The following is a 20,991-nucleotide window of genomic DNA, read 5'->3' on the forward strand; positions in this document are numbered from 1 at the left end:
TCAAGACCATCCTGGGCAATATGGCGAAACCCTGTCTCCACAAAAAATACAAAAATTAGCCAGGTGTGACAGTGTGTGCCTGTAGTCCCAGCTATTGGAGAGGCTGAGGTGGGAGGATTACCTGAACCTAGCCAAGGAGGTCAAGGCTGCAGTGAGCCATGGTCACACCACTGCACTCCACCCTGACTGACAGAGTGGAGAGAAAATGCACTAAACTACAAACTTTATTTATTTATTTATTTATTTATTTATTTATTCATTATTTAAATGTAAATTTTTTTTCTTTTTATAGAGATGTGTTTTTACTATGTTGCCCAGGCTGGTCTTGAACTCCTGGATTCAAGCAATCCTCCCACCTTGGCCTACCAAAGTGCTAGTATTATAGGCATGAACCACAACACCTGGCCTAAACTACAAACTGTTGTTTGTTTGTTTGTTGTTGTTTTGTTTTGAGTCTCGCTCTGTTGCCAGGCTGGAATGCAGTGGCAACCTCCACCTCCAAGGTTCAAGCAATTCTCCTGCCTCAGCCTCCCGAGTAGCTGGGACTACAAGTGTGCACCATCACACCCAGCTAATTTTTTTGTATTTTTAGTAGAGACAGGGTTTTGCCATGTTGACCAGGATGGTCTCCATCTCTTGACCTGATCTGCCTGCCTCGGCCTCCCAAAGTGCTGGGATTACAGGCGTGAGCCATAATTACAAACTTTTGAAGGAGGAAGTGGTATTGGTGTTTACGAATAGAGGAGGATGTAAAAGCAACCTTCACTTTATACTTTATACTTAACATACCCTGAATTTTTCTAAGCATATATTACTGTGTTAAAATTTTTTTATAATAAAAACAAAAACATATAACGTTTCATGACATTTTGAAAAGAAACCTTAAAAAGTGCCAGTTAAACAACATGCCAAGGATCACTTTTTTCCGTTTGACTCAGTGTGTAGAAGTATTACTTCCCCATTCCCATTGAATTGCTTGTCTATAGCATTTCTGCTTATCTCTCCTTAGATACTTGGATTTGTTTTCCATTAGCTGGCCTGGTTGTGTGATAAGCCAGTTGAAATCACAGTTGCCTTTCTTTAGATCTTATCTTTAGACCTTGTGCACAGACTTCCTAAAGAGACCAGTCTTTGTTGGTGAGCTATCCAGTACTGAATTAAGGCAAGGAGGAAACATTAGACCCGTTACATAGAAACTGAAAAATGCAATTCCTTGTGTGTCTCCTAGAATAATGGAATAACTACCAACAATAATGATTATGAGTAATTTCAAGGGGGCAAAATGCTGGACTTTGGACCCTCCTGAATCCAAGCAAGTGTAACCGCCCAATGGGTTCACCTTGCCTCCTGCCTAGACAGAACTGATTTATCAAGACAGGGATCTTGCAATGGAGAAAGAGTAATTCACGCAGAGCCAGCTGTGCGGGAGACAGGAGTTTTATTATTACTCAAATTGGTATCTCCGAGCATTCAGGGATCAGAGTTTTTAAAGATAATTTGGTGGGTAGGGGCTTGGGAAGTAGGGAGTGCTGATTGGTCAGACTGGAAATGGAATTATAAGGGGTCAAAGTTAGGTTTTCTTAATGTTTTCTGTTTCTAGGTGCGATGGCAGAACTGATTGGGCCAGATTACTGGTCTGGGTGGTGTCAGCTGATCCATCAGGTGCAAGGTCTGCAAAATATCTCAAGCACTGACCTTAGGTCTCACCATAGTGACGTCACCCCTGGGAGCAAATCGGGGAGGTTCAGACTCTTGGAGCCAGAAGTTGCATGACCCCTAAATTGTAATTTTTTTTTTTTTTTTTTTTTTGAGACGGAGTTTCTCTCTTGTTGCCCAAGCTGGAGTGCAATGGCGCGATCTCAGCTCACTGCAACCTCCGCCTCCTGGGTTCAAGGGACTCTCCTGCCTCAGCCTTCCAAGTAGCTGGGATTACAGGTGCACGCCACTACACCAGACTAATTTTTTGTATTTTTAGTAGAAATGGGGTTTCACCAACTTTCACTTTGGGAAACGTTTCCCAAAAGTGATTACAGGCATGAGCCACTGCGCCTGGCCCTGAATTGTAATTTCTAATCTTGTAGCTAGTTTGTTAGTCCTACAAAGGCAGACTGGTCCCCAGGCACGAAGGGGGTCTTTTCGGGAAAGGGCTGTTATCAATTTTGTTTCAGAGTCAAACCACAAGCTGAATTCTTTCCCAGAGTGAGTCTGACCTATGCCTGGGAATGAACAGGCACAGCTTAAAGGTTAGAAGCAAGATGGAGTTGGTTAGGTCTGATTTCACTGTCATAATTTCCTCAGTTATAATTCTGCAAAGGCAGTTTCACAGGGAGGAAATATTAGTACCTGTGTATAGAAACTGAAAAATGCAATTCCTTGTGCATCTCCTAGAATAATGGAATAATCACCAGCAATAATGGTTATAAGTATTTTCCAGTGGACAAAATGCTAGACTTTGGACCCTCCCTTAAAAATGACTTGAAAACATGTGGGGGCACTCCTGTTGGAGCCTCACACTGCAGAAGCCCTTAGACACCTGGGAGGAGCTGCGAGGGAAGCCCCACCTTCCTACCAGCCACTCCATAGAAGCCAGTCTTGTTAATAGCAGCTCTACAGGCAAGGGTGTTGGGATTCCTGCAGAAGGAGCATTCTTGGCTCTCATTCATTCATTCAACAAACACTAGATACCATGCACTGTGCTATGTGCTGGAAATGCAATAGTGAAAAAGATTCACAGTTGCTGCTTTCATGAAGCTCAGAGTTTAGTGGGGGAATAAAGACAACTAAACAAAGCAATTGCAATACGGAGTGACAAGAGCTGTAAGCAGGGAAGGAAAGAATGGTTTGGAGGCTTCCGGGAGAAAGTGGCTTTTCAGCTAGTACAGAACACTCTTCTGCTCCAGGCGTTCCAAGACTTCTGCTCTGGGCCTTCGAGACAGATGCCTGAGGAGAAGGCCAACGGGTCGCCCCAATAGCCGCTCCTCACATTATAGCCATTCTTCACGCTATTGCCATTCCTCACGCTATAGCCATTCCTCACACTATAACCATACCCCTGGGTGCAGGGGTCTTATGTTCCCAACCCCTTGACTGAGCACATCTTCCTCCAGGAGCAGTGGGGAGATTTAGTGGTTTGATACTGTAGTATCATGAATATGGGCCTATGGTCCTGCTCCATAATAAACGAGATAGCCTTTAGGGGCTAGCCTGGGGCACTCGCCATCACATCAATCTGTACAGTCTCAGCAACCTGAGAATCTAGTGGGGACTAACTGGGAGAGAAGAGGAATTAAACTAGGATTTTAGAACGACATGGAAGACAGAATGGTGATGTGAATGACCAAAACTTGACAACACGATTTGAAAGCATAAAGCTTTTTTTAATGGCAGAGGATATGGACATTCATGGAGATAGTCACACAAGGCAACACGCTGGCAGGCTGGTAGACAGAGGTAGAGCTTCTTAAGTTCCCTTCTCCTTGACTGCAGAGGTTCCTCTAACTACCCACCAGTCTGCTCACCATGGACCAGCCACTGATGTAGACAGCTCAATTATTCCTGAGTGTTTGCTCTGAGACTGGATGAATCTTAGGTCTGTTTACCAGGAGCATTTCTCTGCAGGCCCGGGTGTTAGGCCTGTACAATGTCTGTTCCTGCAGGAACTAAGCTAACAGAACTTTACCCCATAGAGAAGCCTCTGGTGTGTACTAGCATAGCATAATAATTTCCTCTGTGATTGAATCCAGCATTGGCGTCAAGGGTCCCATGTGGTGGGAAGGGGTGCAGCCACAGGACAGCTGCACAGCAGACTATTTGTGGCAAACTTACATTTCCTAACAAGTGAGGTCCCAGCCAGCAGATAGGGGTGAGGGAGCAGGATCCAGCTAGAAGATGGGGACTGCAGAAGCTTTACCTAGGATCAAGTTTCCAGATAAAGCAACTGGGGTTCCAGGCTTGGCTGCAGGAGAAAAAAATATGGTGAGACAGGTAACATCTATAACCAAGCCTCCCTCCCTCGTTCTGCATGCCACTTTCCCTTTAATGGCCTCCCCTGAAATTCCCAGAACATCCTTCTTACTTTTTAGAGACAGAGTCTCACTCTGTCACCTAGGCTGGAGTGCAGTGGTGCCATCAAAGCTAACTGTAACCTCGAACTCCTGTGCTTAAGTGATACTCCTGCCTCAGCCTCGCAAGTAACTGAACTATAGGCGTGAGCCACTATGCCCAGCCACGAGAACATCCTTCTGATTCCTCTATACAAACAGTTCTCAAAGTGGGATCCTTGGACCCCTGAAGATCTTCATGACCCATACAGGAGGTCTAAGGAGTCAAAACAAGGTTGGGTGTAGTGGCTCATGCCTGTAATCCCAGCACTTTGGGAGGCAGAGGTGCGAGGATCACTTGAGCCTGAAAGTTCAAGACCAACCTGGGCAATATAGCAAGACCCCATCTCTATTAAAGAAAAATCTATTTACAATTTTAAAAAAGAATTCAAAACCATATTCTTGATAATAAAAAGATGTTAGTTTAGGTGGTTTGTGCCTGTAATCCCAGCAATTTGGGAGGTTGAGGCAGCAGGATCACTTGAAGCCAAAAATTCAAGACCACCATGGGCAATATAGCAAGACCTCATCTCTTTAAGAAATTTAAAAAACAAAAACATAGCTGGGCATGGTGGTGTGTGCCTGTAGTCCTAACTACTAGGGTGGCAGAGGTGGAAAGATCGCTTGAGCCCAGCCAGGAGTTCAAGGCTGCAGTGAGCTACATGATTGTGCCACTGCACTCCAGCCTTAGAGAGAGAAAACCTGTCTCCTAGAAAAACAAACAAGATGTTACCTGCCTTTTTCACTGTGCTGACATTTGCTCTAATGCTACAGAAGCAAAAGCAATGGTGGGTGAAGCTATTGGGGCCTTAGTACACATCAAAGAAGGAACACTAAACTGTACTGGCAAAATATTTTACAAGCCGTTATAAATTATTTTATAAATTTTGTAAATTATTTTACAAAAATACCAGTTGTACATAAGAATGTCTCTGATAAAGCAGTAAAAAAAAAAATGTCAATTTTATTAAATTTTGACTCTTCCTATACATCTTTTTAAAATTCTGTGTGATTGGCTGGGTGTAGTGGCTCACACCTGTAATCTCAGCACTTTGGGAGGCCAAGGCAGGCAGACCACGTGAGGTCAGCAGTTCGAGACCAGCCTGGCCAACATGGTGAAACCCTGTCTCTACTAAAAATACAAAAATTAGCCGGGCGTGGTCGCGCATGCCTGTAATTCCAGCTACTCAGGAGGGTGAGGCAGGAGAATTGCTTGATCCCGGGAGGTAGATGTTGCAGTGAGCCGAGATCGCACTGCTGCACTCCAGCCTGAGCAATGGAGGGAGACTCTGTCTCAAAAAATAATAACAATAATAATAATAATAATAAAATTATGTGTGATGGTGGGGCAAAGTGGCCAGCACCTATAATCTCAGCACTTCAGGAGACCTAGGTGGGAAGATTGCTTGAGACCAGGAGTTCAAGACCAGCCTGGGTAACATAGCAAGACCCCATCTCTACTGAAAAAAAAAAAAAAAGCCAGGGATAGTGGCACACACCTATAGTCCCAGCTTGAGCCGAAGGAGTTTGAGGCTATTGTGAGCTATGATTGCACCGGTGCATGCCAGCCTGGGTGACACAGTGAGACCATCTGTCGAAAAAAATAAATAAAATTCTGGGCTGGGCATGGTGATTCGCACCTGTAATCCCAGCACTTTGGGAGGTTAAGAAAAGCGGATCACCTGAGGTCAGGAGTTCAGAACCAGACTCGCCAACATGGCGAAACTCCATCTCTACTAAAAATATAAAAATTAGTCAGGAGCAGTGATGGGCACCTGTAATCCCAGCTACTCAGGAGGCTGAGGCAGGAGAATCACTTGAACTCGGGAGATGGAGGCTGCAGTGAGCAGAGATTGTGCCCTTGCACTCCAGCCTGGGCGACAGAATAAGACTCCATTTCAAAATAAATAAATAAATAAAATAAAATTCTGTGTGGTGAAATGGAGAGCATGCCTACAGCGCTTCTTCTGTGTACTGAAGTATGATGATTATCTCAAGAAAAAGCACCTGGCCAGGAACGGTGGTTCATGCCTGTAATCCCAACACTTTGGGAGGCTAAGGCGGGTGGATCAAGAGGTCAAGAGATCGAGACCATCCTGGCCAACATGGTGAAACCCCGTCTCTACTAAAAATACAAAAATTAGCCAGGCCTGGTGGCATGCGCCTGTAGTCCCAGCTACTCGGGAGGCTGAGGCAAGAGAATCGCTTGAACCCAGGAGGGAGAGGTTGCAGTGAGCCGAGACTGTGCCACTGCACTCCAACATGGCAACAGAATGAGACTCCATCTCAAAAAGAAAAGAAAAAAAAAAAGCGAACCTGTTGGGCAGTGAGCAGGCAAACCTGCCCCCAAAACTCTGAGGAAGCTGAGAGGCCAAGAAAGCAGCTGACATCCAGATGATCACAGCAGATAAGAAGAAAAAAATAAAAAGAGGCTAACATGTCCAGTTTCTCAGAAAGTAACAGGGACAGGAGTCACAGTCTTAGGACATCACCCCCCAAGACCCCGGGCCTAAGGGAAGGAATATACAGGACAAGTGAAGTCAACCTCTCAGGGAAAGGCAAGAACACTATGTGACTGCCTAAGGGCAGGACTTATGGGCAAGGTCGATGGGCAGGATTTTCAGTAGGAACCACAACAAAAAAGTAGATAAAATAGAAATCTTAGAGGCATTCCCCAAACTAGGGTTAATCACATGGCAGGCTGAGTGTGGTGGCTCATGCCTGTAATCCCAGTACTTTGGGAGGCCGAGGTAGGCGCATCACTTGAGATCAGGAGTTCGAGACCAACCTGGTCAACATGATGAAACCTCATCTCTACTAAAATACAAAAATTAGCTGGGCACAGTGGTGCACGCCTATAATCCCAGCTACTGGGGAGGCTGAGGCAGGAGAATTGCTTGAACCCGGGAGGTAGAGGTTGCAGGGAGCTGAGATGGCACCACTGCACTCCAGCCTAGGCAACAGAGTGAGACTCCGTCTAAAAAAGAAAAAAGAAGAAGTAAACATGGTAGATTAGCATCCAAGATGGACCTGCATTGGCCCCTGTGCAGTTGTTTGAATTGCAAAGTGAACCTGCCACGTTTTTCATAGAACACTATTTTTACTTGACAGAACAAGGTATCTACCACTATGATTTTAACAGCTTCCCAAAACTTAAAGGCTTTTCTGATGGATCAGTTTTGTTTGTTTGTTTGTGAGATGGAGTCTCACTCACTATCACTCAGGCTGGAGTGCAGTGGCGCCATCTCAGCTCACTGCAACCTCCGCCTCCCAGGTTCAAGGAATTCTCCTGCCTCAGCCTCCTGAGTAGCTGGAATTACAGGCATGCGCCACCACGCCCAGCTAATTCTTGTATTTTAAGTAGAGACAGGTTTTCACCATATTAGCCAGACTGGTCTTAAACTCATGACCTCAGGTGATCCACTTGCCTCTGCCTACCAAAGTGCTGGGATTATAGACGTGAGCCACCACACCCAGCCAGAATGTGAGTTTTTGATATTGCACAATGAAATGTGCCAACATTCTACAAACTCAGTGAACTGATATTTTCCAAATAAGCAGTGCATGTTACAAACCATGCATAGGTAAAAGATCCAACTATAAATAGATAAACCTGTGGGCTTTAAAGTTCACTGATATGGTTTCACATCTCACACTGCATTTAACCTTTAAGAAACTGCCAGTTGTTGAATATTGATGTGGCATCAGAGAATAGTATCTACAACAATTTGAAAAGACTGTTAAAATACTCCTTCCTTTTCCAACTACCTGTGTGAAGCTTAATTTTCTTTATATCCTTCTACCAAAACAACATATCACAACAGGATACAGATGCAGATATGAGAATCCAATTGTATTCTGTTAAGCTACACATGAAAGAAATATGTAAAGCTGTTAAGCAGTGCTACTCTTCTCAGAATTACTTGTTTTTGAAAATTTAATTTTTCATAAATATATTAACTTGGATTTATTTTTAGTGAATTAATAAATATATTTTTTAATTTTTCTCAGGTTTTTTTTTTCTTTTTGAAAATATTTTCTTTTTAAATAATACAGATGAGGTTTCACTATGTTGCCCCGGCTGGTCTCCAATTCCTGAGCTCAAGTGGTCCTCTCACCTCGGCCTCCCAAAGTGCTAGCATTACAGGTGTAAGCCACTGCACATGGCCCTCGGGTTTCATTTTTAATAAGTTAAAAACAAAATTTGTTAGACTCTTCAATAATTTTTGAGAGTATAAAGGGTCCTGAAACCGACAGGTTTGAGAACCACATCCACATCACACCTGTTGTCAATGGTAGGGACTGGTTCACTAGATGCCTAATGGATGTATCTCAGCAGCAATGTGAAAAGAAAGGACTTCGAGTGATACTGGGTCAGGTGGAAGGTGTTAGCCACCAATGCTGTTCTTTCCCAGGTGTCTCTTATGTTCTGGAGGTTTCCTCACTTGGCCTTCTCATCAAAACATACCTGGCCCAGTGCAGTGGCTCACACCTGTAATCCCAGCACTTTGGGAGGCCGAGGCAGGCAGATCACTTGAGGTCAGGAGTTCAAGACCAGCCTGGTGAAATGGTGAAACCCCATCTCTACTAAAAATACAAAAACATTAGCCGGGCATGGTGGCGCATGCCTATAGTCCCAGCTACTCAGAAGGCTGAGGCAGGAGAATTGCACAAACCCAGGAGGCAGAGGTTACAGTGAGGCGAGATCACACAGCTGCACTCCAGCCTGGGTGACAAAGCAAGACTCCATCTCAAAAAACAAAAAAAAGATACCTGTGCTGAGTCCTGACTCAGTCCCAAGTCCTTGGTGGACAGACTACCTCATGTCATACATTAATAAATATAAGGTAGGCTGGGCACGGCGGCTGATGCCTGTAATCCAAACGCTTTGGGAAGCTGAGGCAGGAGCATCACTTGAACCGAGGAGTTCAAGACCAGCTGGGGCAACATGGCAAACCTCATCTCTGGAAATTAGCCGAGCGTGGTGGTGCACATCTGTGGTCCCAGCTACTTGGGAGGCTGAGGAGGGAGGATCATTTGAGCTGGGGAGGTCAAGGCTGCAGTGAGCCATGATTGCACCACTGCACTCCAGTCTGGGTGACAGAGCAAGACCCTGTCTCAAAAAATAATAATAATAAAATAATAAATTAAAATACATATAAGGTATAAAATTTAATTTGACTGGTACTTACTGAGCACATTCTAGACATGCTGGCATTGTGGTGGAGATAAGGATACAATGATTAATTAGATCTGGACCCTTCCCCCTAAGAGATTACAGTCTAGTAAGGGATCTGGCTGGAAAATGTCTCTAAAAATGAGATAAGGAAATAAAAGTAATATTTATACATTTAAAGAAGATTTTTTAATACCTTTATATAAAAGCGTGAGTCCAGTGTGGATTTTTCTCATTAGTGAAGGAGAAAGAGTGGGTCAAATGCCCCTCCTTGGAGTCCCTAAAACCACACCAGCTGTGGGGATTCACTAATGCCCATCTTCTCTTCTTTCAGGCCAATGAACTTCCGGCTGAACTAACTAAAAATGAACGCATATTGCGTCTCCTGAGAAGTAAAGAAGGTCCTAGGAAGAGCTAACTTAGCTCCATATCTGACAGAAAGATAGAAAGTTTAACCACATTGTCCAAAAAGAAATTGCATTTCAAACAGTGTTGGAAATTCTTTTATGCAAAAAAAATGCCCAGAATGCCCACCCTCTGGGTCCCTGACAAAGAAGAGCTACGCTCTGTGCACCAAGTCAAGAACCAAACAGCTCAGGGACCCCCTTGCCCCCTCACCGTGGGCTTCTCGCAGTGTCCTGTAACTCAGCTCTGGGGCTGCCTGGCATGTTCGCACATTCCACAGAAACTCATTTTCAACGATGCTAACTTGGGCCTCTCAGTTAAACTCTAAGGTGGACAGGGTTCTCAGTACTAAGCAAGGAGACAGAATGCTTTGTTCCTTTAAAAGACTGAAAAGCTGACCTTCAATGGATTGATGTACTTTTGCTTTTGTGTTAAATGTAGGTGTGCTAAAATATATAGATCTATCATATTTTACCTACATATATATGTCATTCCAGTATAAAATGTTCTCCTTTACCCAAGAACCATAGCCATGATTGTTATAAATCAATGAGGTGTCAACATATATTAAAAAACCACTTCTGACATTCCATTGTGTGCTATTCAAAGATGGACTATTGAACTATAGAAAAGACAGACTGTGCATTTGTTCGTTGATCCTCATCTTATTCCTGACATGTAAAAATCAATTTTACATAGAGTCAACATTGTAGGTAGGTTACGATACCGGTGGCAAATTTGGAAATTCAGAAAATTATAAACCACGAGAAATATATAGGCTTGTCTCTTTGGTCGTTTATTTTGGCTCTGTTGTTGGGAATATATTTCCTATGCCGTAAGTACACCTAACATGCTGTGGAATCTTCAGTTTCCAACACCGTGTTGCTTCATAGAATGACTTTGAGGTCCTTGGATAAAATGTGATATATGCAAGTAAAATATGTTGCTATTACTGTTGCAGGAGTATAAATAATAAAAGACCGTTGTTAGTACTTAGTAAGTCTTCATCTATGCATGTTTTTGAGTTGACTGATTGCAAGAATGAAATCTGAGTTTTATTGAATTATTCCTTTGAAGAGGATCAAAACTTATATTCAATGCACTTTATAATTAATGGTGTCTAAATGCCTCAGTCAGTGCCTAACTGCACATACAAAAATAAAACCTTTCTGTAATTTACCAAAATAAACGCAATGGTATTTCTGCTATTTAAACACATCTTTAGTTTATTTCTTCATGTTCTGCTCTGGTTTTCAGTCAGTGTCTGTGTAAAGACATGTTTAGAGGAAAAAGTTGTAATCCCAAAAGAATTTTTGTTTAACCAACTTTCAGTGTTACTAAAAGGATTATCTTTAATTCAGTAAATAATAGAATATAATCTTCAAAATTAGAAGGTATTCTCTTAAAATTTGTTACAATTAATGCAACAACAATCAGCATATTTTGATAAATGTCTCCAGCAAATGAGCAACTCACAGGCTGCAGAGGTGCCTACAGCCTGACCAGCTATACAAAAAGCCTGCAGCCTGATTCTAGGATAAAATATTAGAAAGCTCTCTGTTGCTAAAACACCCAGATATAAACATTTTGATGGCTGAAAAGCAGTGCTAATTTCCTCACTGACATTCTTTCATTCAGCAAATTTGTACAAATATACATTTTCTCCTGTGGGAATTTCAAAAAGCTATATTCATTTTGAAGAGGAAAATAAGATGGCCTTAAATGCTTTATATTTTCCCCTTAGTTAGCCCTTATGGCAAAAAATAGTTGCTAATCACTGATACAAAGCAAAACATTATGGGTACTGGTAACAGAGTTCCAAAAGACAAAATGGGATGAATCACAAACTTACTGCTTCTCACTATAACATGTCATTGGCCTATTACGTCAATAGTTTTAAGTGGGTAATGTTCTTGAACAATATTAGAGCCATAAAACTGAACCCAGTAGCTTTAACAATATGGAGGCCTTCTTACTGTAGGTAAGAGGTGTCTAGCTTAAAAGGATCACATTTGATCTAGATGAGATTACCCATAGCAGGGAAGATGATTAATCACCTGCCAAAGACTGTACAGAAAGGTCTTTTAGTTTAAAAATTTTCACACAAGTAAATGATTATTCTATGTTAATCTAATTGATAATTCAGTTAGCTCTGCATCCTAAGACTTAAAACTAGCAACTCCTATGCAAATCGTCTGCTTAACTGAACTACAAATGTTTTTCATTAATTCATTTCTTTGATGACATATTCCATGTTATATAATAATTCAAAATAAAGTTAGTATACTACCCCATTTGCCTTTGCTGCTTTTTTCTTTTTGTTTTTAATCACAAGGTATTGCTATGTGATTTTTAGTAGCATGGAATTTTAGGGTGAATAATTCAACTCTGCAAATACATTGATATTTGGGACCCTAAATAGATATTTAAACTTTATTTTAGTAATGGACCTATGATTTCATTATTTCTGCTGTAGAGAATGTAATGATTCCAAAAAGTTTTCATTCAGAAAAGAATTTTTGGGACAGTTATTGAAGACGCTGAAAATAGAAAATTTTCTGATTTGTATTATTTATGGTGCTCCTGGCTCTTCAGTCCTTTGCAATAACTTTCTCTTGTGAAGTAGCTGGTGGTTTTGCAGAATTACTGGTGTAGGAGACCATAATTTGCAGCAGTAACATCAGGAATATGGAAATTCACAGGGACATCCTGGCTTCCATCTGCTCCATCCACCCTCTACCACCACAAGAAAGCTACATCTCTTCATAAATCCCACAGTGAGACACCTACGCAGAGGAAAAGAGTGCCCCCAAATCCTAGGCTACTTAGATCCAGACAGAGATGCCTGTGTTTTGGTGGCGGGCTATAGATTATAGGGGTGAGAAGCTGAGTTCCTGTTTCCTAACAAAGTGCTTTTGGGGCTAGAACTGGATGTTTTAGAGGTAGTGGCCAGGTGAGCAGTCCCGGTGGCTCACGCTTATAAACCCAGCACTTTGGGAGGCCAAGGTGGGGTGGATCACTTGAGTTCAGGAGATCAAGACCAGCCTAGGCAACATAGTGAGACTCCATCTCTCTAAAGATAAAAAAAGCCAGACATGGTGGTGGTTCACACCTGCAGTCCCAGCTACTTGGGAGACTGAGGTGGGAGGATGGTTTAAGGCCAGGAGGTCAAGGCTGCAATGGCACCACTACACTCCAGCCTGGGTGACAGAGTGAGACCCTGTCTCAAAATAAATAAATAAATAAAAATAAAAGCAACAACTAACATTTGTTAAGGGATTGTTATGTGCTAAGCACTTTAGATAGAGAATCTTGTAAAGTGTTACGCATTTTTTTCATTTACACCTCACAGCAACCCTATGAAATAAACACTATTACCATCCCCATCTTACAGTTGAGGGAACTGGCTTTGAAAGACAGTTTACCTTGTAGTGGTGTCTTGGTGCTGTCCTCCAATCTTGGGCATTTTACTTTTGCTTTTTGGGGGAAGGTGGAGGAGGCAGTGGTGCCCAGATGGAGTCACAATTATAGCATCAGAGCAGTGAAGGTGGAGAATATGGGACATGTTTTTGAAAATACTTGCAGGTAGAATTAATGATAATTGGTGACAATTAAATATAGAGGATGAAGAAAAGAAAAGAGAGCAGCTAAGAATTATGCTAAAGTGCGTTAGGCGTTCCCAAGATCATCCCCAGGTTTACTGACTTGCTAGGAAGACATAGGACTCATATATCTAGTTTACTCATACATATACTCATATACGTGGTTACACATACATGTATACTCATATATATGGTTAAGATTACAGCAAAAAGACGCATAGCAAAATCAGCAAAGAGAGAAGGAAAATAGAGCGAAGATAGAAGACAGCAGGTGCAAGCTTCTGAGAAACCTCTCCCGCAGGATGAGCTTAATTCCTCCAGCAACCAAGTTGTGGCAGCAAGTATTGTCTACCAAGGAAACTCATTGAAGACTTAGGGCTCAGGGTTTCAACTGGGAGCTGGTCACATAGGTCCCTTCTGCCTAGCATTTACCAAAAATCAAGACCTCCAGAAGGAAAACAGGCATTCAGTATAAACCACATTGTTTGCACAGAAGTTTAGGCAAAGTGAACACTTCTTATCATTTAGGGAAAGTTTGATATCAGCGTAGGGAACTGTTTGCCAGCTGAGGGCCAATCTCGTAAGCAGGACTTCCTAAGGATAGGCAGTCTTGGGCTGGCTTTGTTAATTCTTCTTGGCCCACAAAGTTTACAAGGTGGATGAGCCAGTAACTTTTTTAGGAAATAGGGAAGAATAGCAGATTTGGGGTAAAGAGAGAGAGAGAGTTTGGACATGTTCACTTCGAAGGATCTGTGAAATAGATTCTAGAAGGCAGTTGGAAATAACAAATTAATGTTTAGGACAAGACTGTTGTTACTGATTTAGGCATCATCTGCATAGAGGTGATGGACAAAGTCATGGGATGAATGAGGTCCCCACGGGGAGTCTACTGAGAGTAAAAGAGATGGCAAAATGGCTGGGCATAGTGGCTTCTGTCTGAAGGGAGGCTGAGGCAGGAGGATTGCTTGAGCCCAGGAATTAAATAAAGACCAGCCTGGGCAACATAGCAAGACCCTGCCTCTAAATTCAATACATTGTTTTTTTTAAACAGATGGCAAACTGAAATAAACTTTGAAAGAAGGGAACTCAGCAAAGAGAATGAAATAATGAACAAGAGCAGGAAGTGAAACATAATGAGGAAGGAGAAGGTCTCCAGGAGAGGAGAGCAGGCAGCGAACCACGTGAAGAAGTGTGGCCATATGACGCAAAGGCTGGGAAACTCGAGGCTGCTTTTGCTCCACCACTCTGTCTTTGATTAGCTTGTTCAGTCACCAAAGAATTCTGGCCTTGTGGCTGGGCGTGGTGGTTCATGCCTGTAATCCCAGCACTTTGGGCAGCTGAGGCGGGTGGATCACGAGGTCAGGAGTTCAAGACCAACCTGGTCAAGATGGTGATACCCCATCTCTACTAGAACTACAAAAATTAGCTGGGCGCAGGGGCAGGTGCCTATAATCCCAGCTACTGGGGAGGCTGAGGCAGGAGAATCACTTGAACCCGGGAGGCAGAGGTTGCAGTGAGCCGAGATTGTGCCACTGCACTCCAGCCTGGGCTACGGAGTGAGACTCCATCTCAAAAAAAAAAAAAAAATCTGGCCTTGTAATGGAGATTATGGATAAGGATTGGTAAGTGGACCTGGAGCTAACGTTAAATTAAATAAAATTATTCCCTTGAAATGATTCTACTCCTCACTGGATAGAATTGTATTTGTGAAGATAGTCCTGATGCTTTCTAGGAATCACTGGCAACTATCAGTATGCATTGTCTCTGCACTGTACCAAAACTAAGGCAACATGAAAACAACAGCCTTGGTACCAGCCTATAGAGATGCACATAGGTGTGGTGCAGTGCAAACAGGCCTGGTCAAATGAGATGATTTATGGCTGCGTACCTATAACTATGATGGCTGATTGGTTTTAATCGATGATTTATTTTTTTATTTTTTTTTTGTTACAGGGTCCTGGTCTGTCACCCAAGCTGGAGTGCAATGGCACGATCTCAACTCACTGCAACCTCCACATTCTGGACTCGAATGATCCTCCCGCCTCAGCATACCAAGTAGCTGGGACTACAAGCATGCCCCACCATGCCTGGCTAACTTTTGTATTTTGGTAGAGCTGGGGTTTTGCCGTGTTGCCCAGGCTGGTCTCAAAATCTTGGACACAAGCGATCTGCCTGCCTTGGCCTCTCAAAGTGTTGGGATTACAGGCATGAGCCACCTCGTCCAGCCAAATTGGTGAATTTTATCTCACTGTAAAAAGATGCTAAAGTGTTTAGAACATGCCTGGCTGTGAACAAAGCCACACTGGGTTATGATATTTCATGCCATTGAGCCATAGCAGCTCACACCCTAGGACTTGTACTTCAAAGCATGGAGAAAAACAAAAACAAACAATGACAGGCAAAATTAGCATTAGACATTCTAGTCGAGGAATGTGAAAATAATTCTTCTTCTGCTTAACGTAATGAACACATGGAGGGTAAACCAGTCACACAGAGGTGTTTTTTCTGGGCGCTCTGACTATACTTAGCCCTAAGTTAAATAACCTATGTATCAGTAGGTCTGGAAAGTCTTCTATTGTTTTCCTGGTGACCTAATCCTTTTTTTTAGCAATACTTTCAGATGATTTTAAAATACGAGTGAGGCTGGGCATGGTGGCTCGTGCTTCTAATCCCAGCACTTTGGGAGTCTGGGGTAGGAAAAGCACTTGAGCCCAAGAGTTCGAGACTAGTCTAGGCAACAAAGTGAGACCCCCGTCTCTACAAAAATATACAGAAAATTAGCCTGGCATGGTGGCATGTGCCAGTAGTCCCGGCTACCCAGGAGGCTAAGGTGGGAGGATCACTTAAGCCTTGGGAGGTCGAGGCTACAGTGAGATGTGATCTCACTACTGCACTCCAGCCTGGATAACAGAGCAATTCCCTCTCAAAAAAAAATTATTAATTTATTAATATGAATGAGGTTATGTTTCAACAATTAAAGGAATTCAGCTAGGCAAAGTGGCTCACACCTATAATCCCAGCACTTTGGGAGGCCAAGGCGGGCAGATCACTTGAGGCCAGGAGGTCGAGACCAGCCTGGCCAACATGGCAAAACCCTGTCCCTACTGAAAATTAAAAAATTAGCCAGGTGTGGTGGTGGGCGCCCGTAATCCCAGCTACTCAGTAGGTTGAGGCAGGAGAATCACTTGAACCCAGGAGGCGGAGGTTGCAGTGAGCCGAGATCGCACCACTGAACTCCAGCCTGGGTGACACAGTGCGACTCCATATCAAAAAATAAAAATTAAATTAAATAAAGTAAAATAAAAATAAAAAATAAAGGAAGTTAATTAAAGATCTTCAGTTCTTAGGTGACGTGTCAGCTTTGTCTCCGTCAACAGAAAAACTTCCTTCCCCTATCTTTGGTTCTTCTTCCCTCCCTCACTAGGATTGAATCCTCCAATCTTTAATGAGTGAAATGCTGTTGTTATTCCTACATTTCAAGTTTTAAGAATAGTCTTAGAGAGAAACTCTTCAGTGTACAGGAGTTGGACTCTCCATTTTAGGATAGATTTGATCAAAAACCACCCCAGACAAAGGAAACTGTGTCCTGTGACCAAATTCTGCAGGGAAGGCACGCCAGTTTGAAACCCTGACTGCTAAACCACAAGTCATTCCCGCTCTGGTAGCAACCTAGCTGAGTGGAAGTTACACCACAGCCCATGAGTGGATTAATCACCAACTCAAACATCCTTACTGGGATGAATAACATTTTACCAGAATTCTGAGCACCAATGCCCCATTTCCGAGTCGGTCATAACCATTGACACTAAAGTCATGAGTTGTAGCTGTAAGTTATTTTAAATGAAGATGTCTATAAAATTTGGCTTGCGTAAGTACGGAGTTTAAAAAGTCTATCACAGAACCCAAAGTAACTGAGTGTGTAATTGAACATATGATACGTACAAGAGTGCCCACAGCACCTTTATTTGTAACAGCCAAACTGGAAGAAGAAACAACCCAGGTGTCTGCCATGATATGTTTAAGCCATGGAATACTACACAGTAGTTCTTTTAAAAGATGCTACCACCACAAGTAATGTGAATAAGCCACACACATCGTGTTCAGTGAAAGAAACCAGACGCAGAAGAGTATGATTCCCTTTATATGAAGTTCAAGGACAGGCAAAACCAACTTACAGTGAGAGAAATCTGAAGAGTGGTTGCCTCCTGGATAAAGGAGGGGTGATGATATTGACTGGGAAGGGGGCATAAAGGAGCCTTCTGAAGTGCTAAAGTTTCCATATCCTTCCTCTGGGTGTTGGCTACATGGATGTTGTGGTTGCCAGCCTCCAAGATGGCCCCAGTGCTCCCCTCTTCTTGCCTGTCTAGTCCCCTTCCTACACTGCATCAGGACTGGTCTGCGTGCCCAGTATTACATGGCAGAAGTGATGGCCTATCACTTTTGAGGCTAACTCATAACAGACATTATGGCTCTGCCTTGCTCTCAATCCCTTTTGGATCACTCCTTCTAGAGGAAGCCAGCTGCCAAGTCCCGAGGACGCTCAGCAGCCTGCGGAGAGAAAGGAGGAACTGAGGCCTCCTTCCCACAGCATCTTTTTTTTTTTTTTTTTTTTTTTTTTTTTTGAGATAGAGTCTTGCTCAGTCACCCATCTGGAGTGCAGTGGCATGATCTCAGCTCACTGAAACCTCTGCCTCCTGGGTTCAAGCAATTCACCTGCCTCAGCCTCCCGAGTAGCTGAGATTACAGGCATGTGCAACCATGCCCGACTGATTTTTGTACTCTTAGTGGAGACAGGGTTTCACCATGTTGGCCAGGCTGGTCTCGAACTCCTGACCTCAAGTGATCCACCAACCTTGGCCTCCCAAAGTGCTGGGATTACAGGTGTGAGCCACTGAGTACAGCCTCCCACAGCATCTACAATAGCAGATCCTCCAGTCCCAGTCAAGCCTTCAGATGATGGTAGCCTGGGCCAACTTCTTGACCATAATATCAGGACAGACCCTGAGCCAGAACCACCTAGAACCACCCAAATCCCTGACTGGCAGAAACTGGGATAAAATAAATGTTTGTTCATTTAATATACTGTTTTGGGGTAGTTTGTTATTCAGTAATAGACAACTAATAAAAGTGTTTAATACATAAAAGAAACTTGGCTGGGCGCAGTGGCTCATTCCTGTAATCCCAGATCTTTGGGAGGCCAAGGCAGGTGGATCCCTTGAGTCCAGGAGTTTGAGACCACTCTGGGAAACATGGCGAAACCCCGTCTTTACTAAAAATACACAAATTAGCTAGGCACGGTGGAGTGTGCCTGTAATCCCAGCTACTTAGGATGCTGAAGCACAAGAATTGCTTGAATCTGGGAGGCAGAGTTTATAGTGAGCCAAGATCACGCCACTGCACTCTAGCCTGGGTGACAGAGTGAGACTCAGTCTCAAAAAAGGAGAAAACTCATCAAGCTGTACATGTAAGTTCTGTATACCTCATATATGAATATTATATCTTAATTAAAAGGAAAAGTCTTTTAACAAAAAGAGTTCTCAAAAATGTTCAACCTGAACCTCCTTAGGGGGTTGGCAGAAGCATTAACTAAAGCTCTCCTATATTTCACCAAAATGTATTGGCAATTCGTAGCCTGCTGGAGGAAGGGAGGTGTGAGTTGTTCCCTGTGTTCAACTGGACAGCCTCCCACTCTCTATAGGTGCTTCTTTTAGAGCCAGCTCCACTGCTGGTCCTGGAGGTTTTTTGGGGAAGGCAATCAGAAAAAGTTACAATGTCCTTGACTACTACAGGGAATAGGTCTACGACACCGGCTGCAAAAACAGGATCAACTTATTAGGCACAGTAGACACAGTGAAACTTTTACTGTCCCATGAAAATGTTTTAATTTTAATTTCTTTTGAAATCAGAAGAAAAATAAAAACACTGTAATAATGAGCATATAATAATGAATTCAGCCAGGGTTATATGTGTCATTATATCAATGCAATTGGAAACTCTAAATTTTTTTTTTTTGAAGGAAAAAGGGGTCTTCAAAGGCAAAGGTGCCTGGGGCCCACACAAGTCATAATGCAGCCCTGAGTAAAGAGGGGTGCTAGGGACTGAATTATGCTCCCCCAAATTTCTCGTGCTGAAGCCCTAACTCCCCAAGGTGACTGTATTTGAAGATAAGGCTTTTAGGAGGTAATTAAAGTTAAATAAAGTCATAAGGGAGCGGCCTTAATTCAATAGGATTGTTGGAAGAAGAGGAAGAGAGAAATCTTTCTCCCTGAAAGCACACACTTAAGTCAACACCATTTGGGGACACAGGGAGAAGGTGCTGTCTGCAAGCCAGGAAGAGAACCCTCACCAGGAACCAAATAAGCTCCCCATGCTGATCTTGAACTCTCTAACCTCTAGAACTGTAACAGATAAATTCCTATCGTTTAAGTCACACCAGTCTTTGGTATTTTGTGCAACGGCCTCAGTCGTCACTAAATGATGTTGATTACATTCTATTACTCCAAAACCCTAGTTCTAGCTTCATTTTCTGTTATTGAACTTTAGGCTTCAGGCTGGGAACTAGGCAAGCTTGCAGTTTGTTAGGTAGGTAGGCATTCTTTTTTTCCTCTGCCTATTTGAAGCACTACCTATTTTGAAGGTCGCAGATCAGCAGCAGAAAAAAAATTTTTTAAAGCTTTTTTTTTAATTTTAGAAGAAATCAAAAGTGTTGTGTTTTTTTTTTTTTTTTTTTTGTAATAAAATTTTATTGGCTTGGCACGGTGGTTTATACCTATTATCCCAGCACTTTGGAGGCTGAGGCAGGAGGATCACTTTAGCTAGGGAGGTCAAGGCTGCAGTGAGCTGTGATCATGCCACTAGACTAAAACCTGGGTGACAGAGTGAGACTCTGCCTCAAAAGAAAAAGAAAAAAGCACAGAAAAAGAAATAAAATTACTTACAAATGTGTGAAAAGATTCTTAATCTCACATAATTAAAGAAATACAAATCAAAGCATCCCAATTTTTTTTTTTTTTTTTTTTTTTTTTTGAGACGGAATCTTTCTCTGTCACCCAGGCTGGAGTGCAATGGCATGATCTCAGCCACTGCAACCTCCACCTCCTGGGTTCAAACAATTCTCCTGCCTCAACCTCCTGAGTAGCTAGGATTACAGGTGTGTGCTACCACGCCCAGCTAATTTTTTTTTTTTTTTTTTTTTTAAGACCTTGTCTTGCTCTGTAGCCAGGCTACAGTGCAGTGGGGCGATCTCAGCTCACTGCAACCTCCAACTCCCTGGTTTAAGCGATTATCTCGCCTCAGCCTCCCGACTAGCTGGGATTACAGGCACGCACCACCACGCCCGGCTAATTTTTGTATTTTTAGTAGACAGATTTCACCATGTTGGCTAGGATGGTCTCGATCTCTCATGATCCACCCACCTCAGCCTCCCAAAGTACTGAGATTACAGGCATGAGCCACCGTGCCCGGCCTAATTTCTCATTGCCCAGACTGGAGTGCAATGGCACAATCTCAGCTCCCTGCAACCTCCGCCTCCCAGGTTCAAGAGATTCTCCTGCCTCAGCCTCCTGAATAGCTGGAATTATAGGCATCCACCACCATGCCTGGCTAATTTTTTCTATTTTTAGTAGAGACGGCGTTTCACCATGTTGGCCAGGCTGGTCTTGAACTCCTGACCTCAGGTGATCCACCTGCCTCAGCCTCCCAGAGTGCT

General features: G+C 43.0%; 1 protein-coding gene across 4 annotated transcripts in view; it reads left to right on the plus strand.

Annotated features, from left to right (window-relative positions):
• ANKRD29 (ankyrin repeat domain 29) overlaps positions 1-20,991 on the plus strand; it is a 76,503-nt gene that overhangs the window by 52,668 nt on the left and 2,844 nt on the right. For 3 of the 4 annotated variants that reach the window (XM_050768005.1, XM_050768008.1, XM_050768007.1), the window contains one exon: positions 9,611-11,975. The exons of the other annotated variant lie outside the window; for it this stretch is intronic. In XM_050768005.1, the coding sequence (XP_050623962.1) occupies positions 9,611-9,694 (84 nt within the window). In that variant the 3' untranslated portion in view covers positions 9,695-11,975. Of the gene's footprint in view, positions 1-9,610; positions 11,976-20,991 lie in introns of those variants that run through there. 4 annotated transcript variants of the gene reach the window in all.

The sequence above is a fragment of the Macaca thibetana genome, chromosome 18 (genome assembly GCF_024542745.1).
Source record: "Macaca thibetana thibetana isolate TM-01 chromosome 18, ASM2454274v1, whole genome shotgun sequence".
NCBI classification, from domain to species: Eukaryota; Metazoa; Chordata; class Mammalia; order Primates; family Cercopithecidae; genus Macaca; species Macaca thibetana.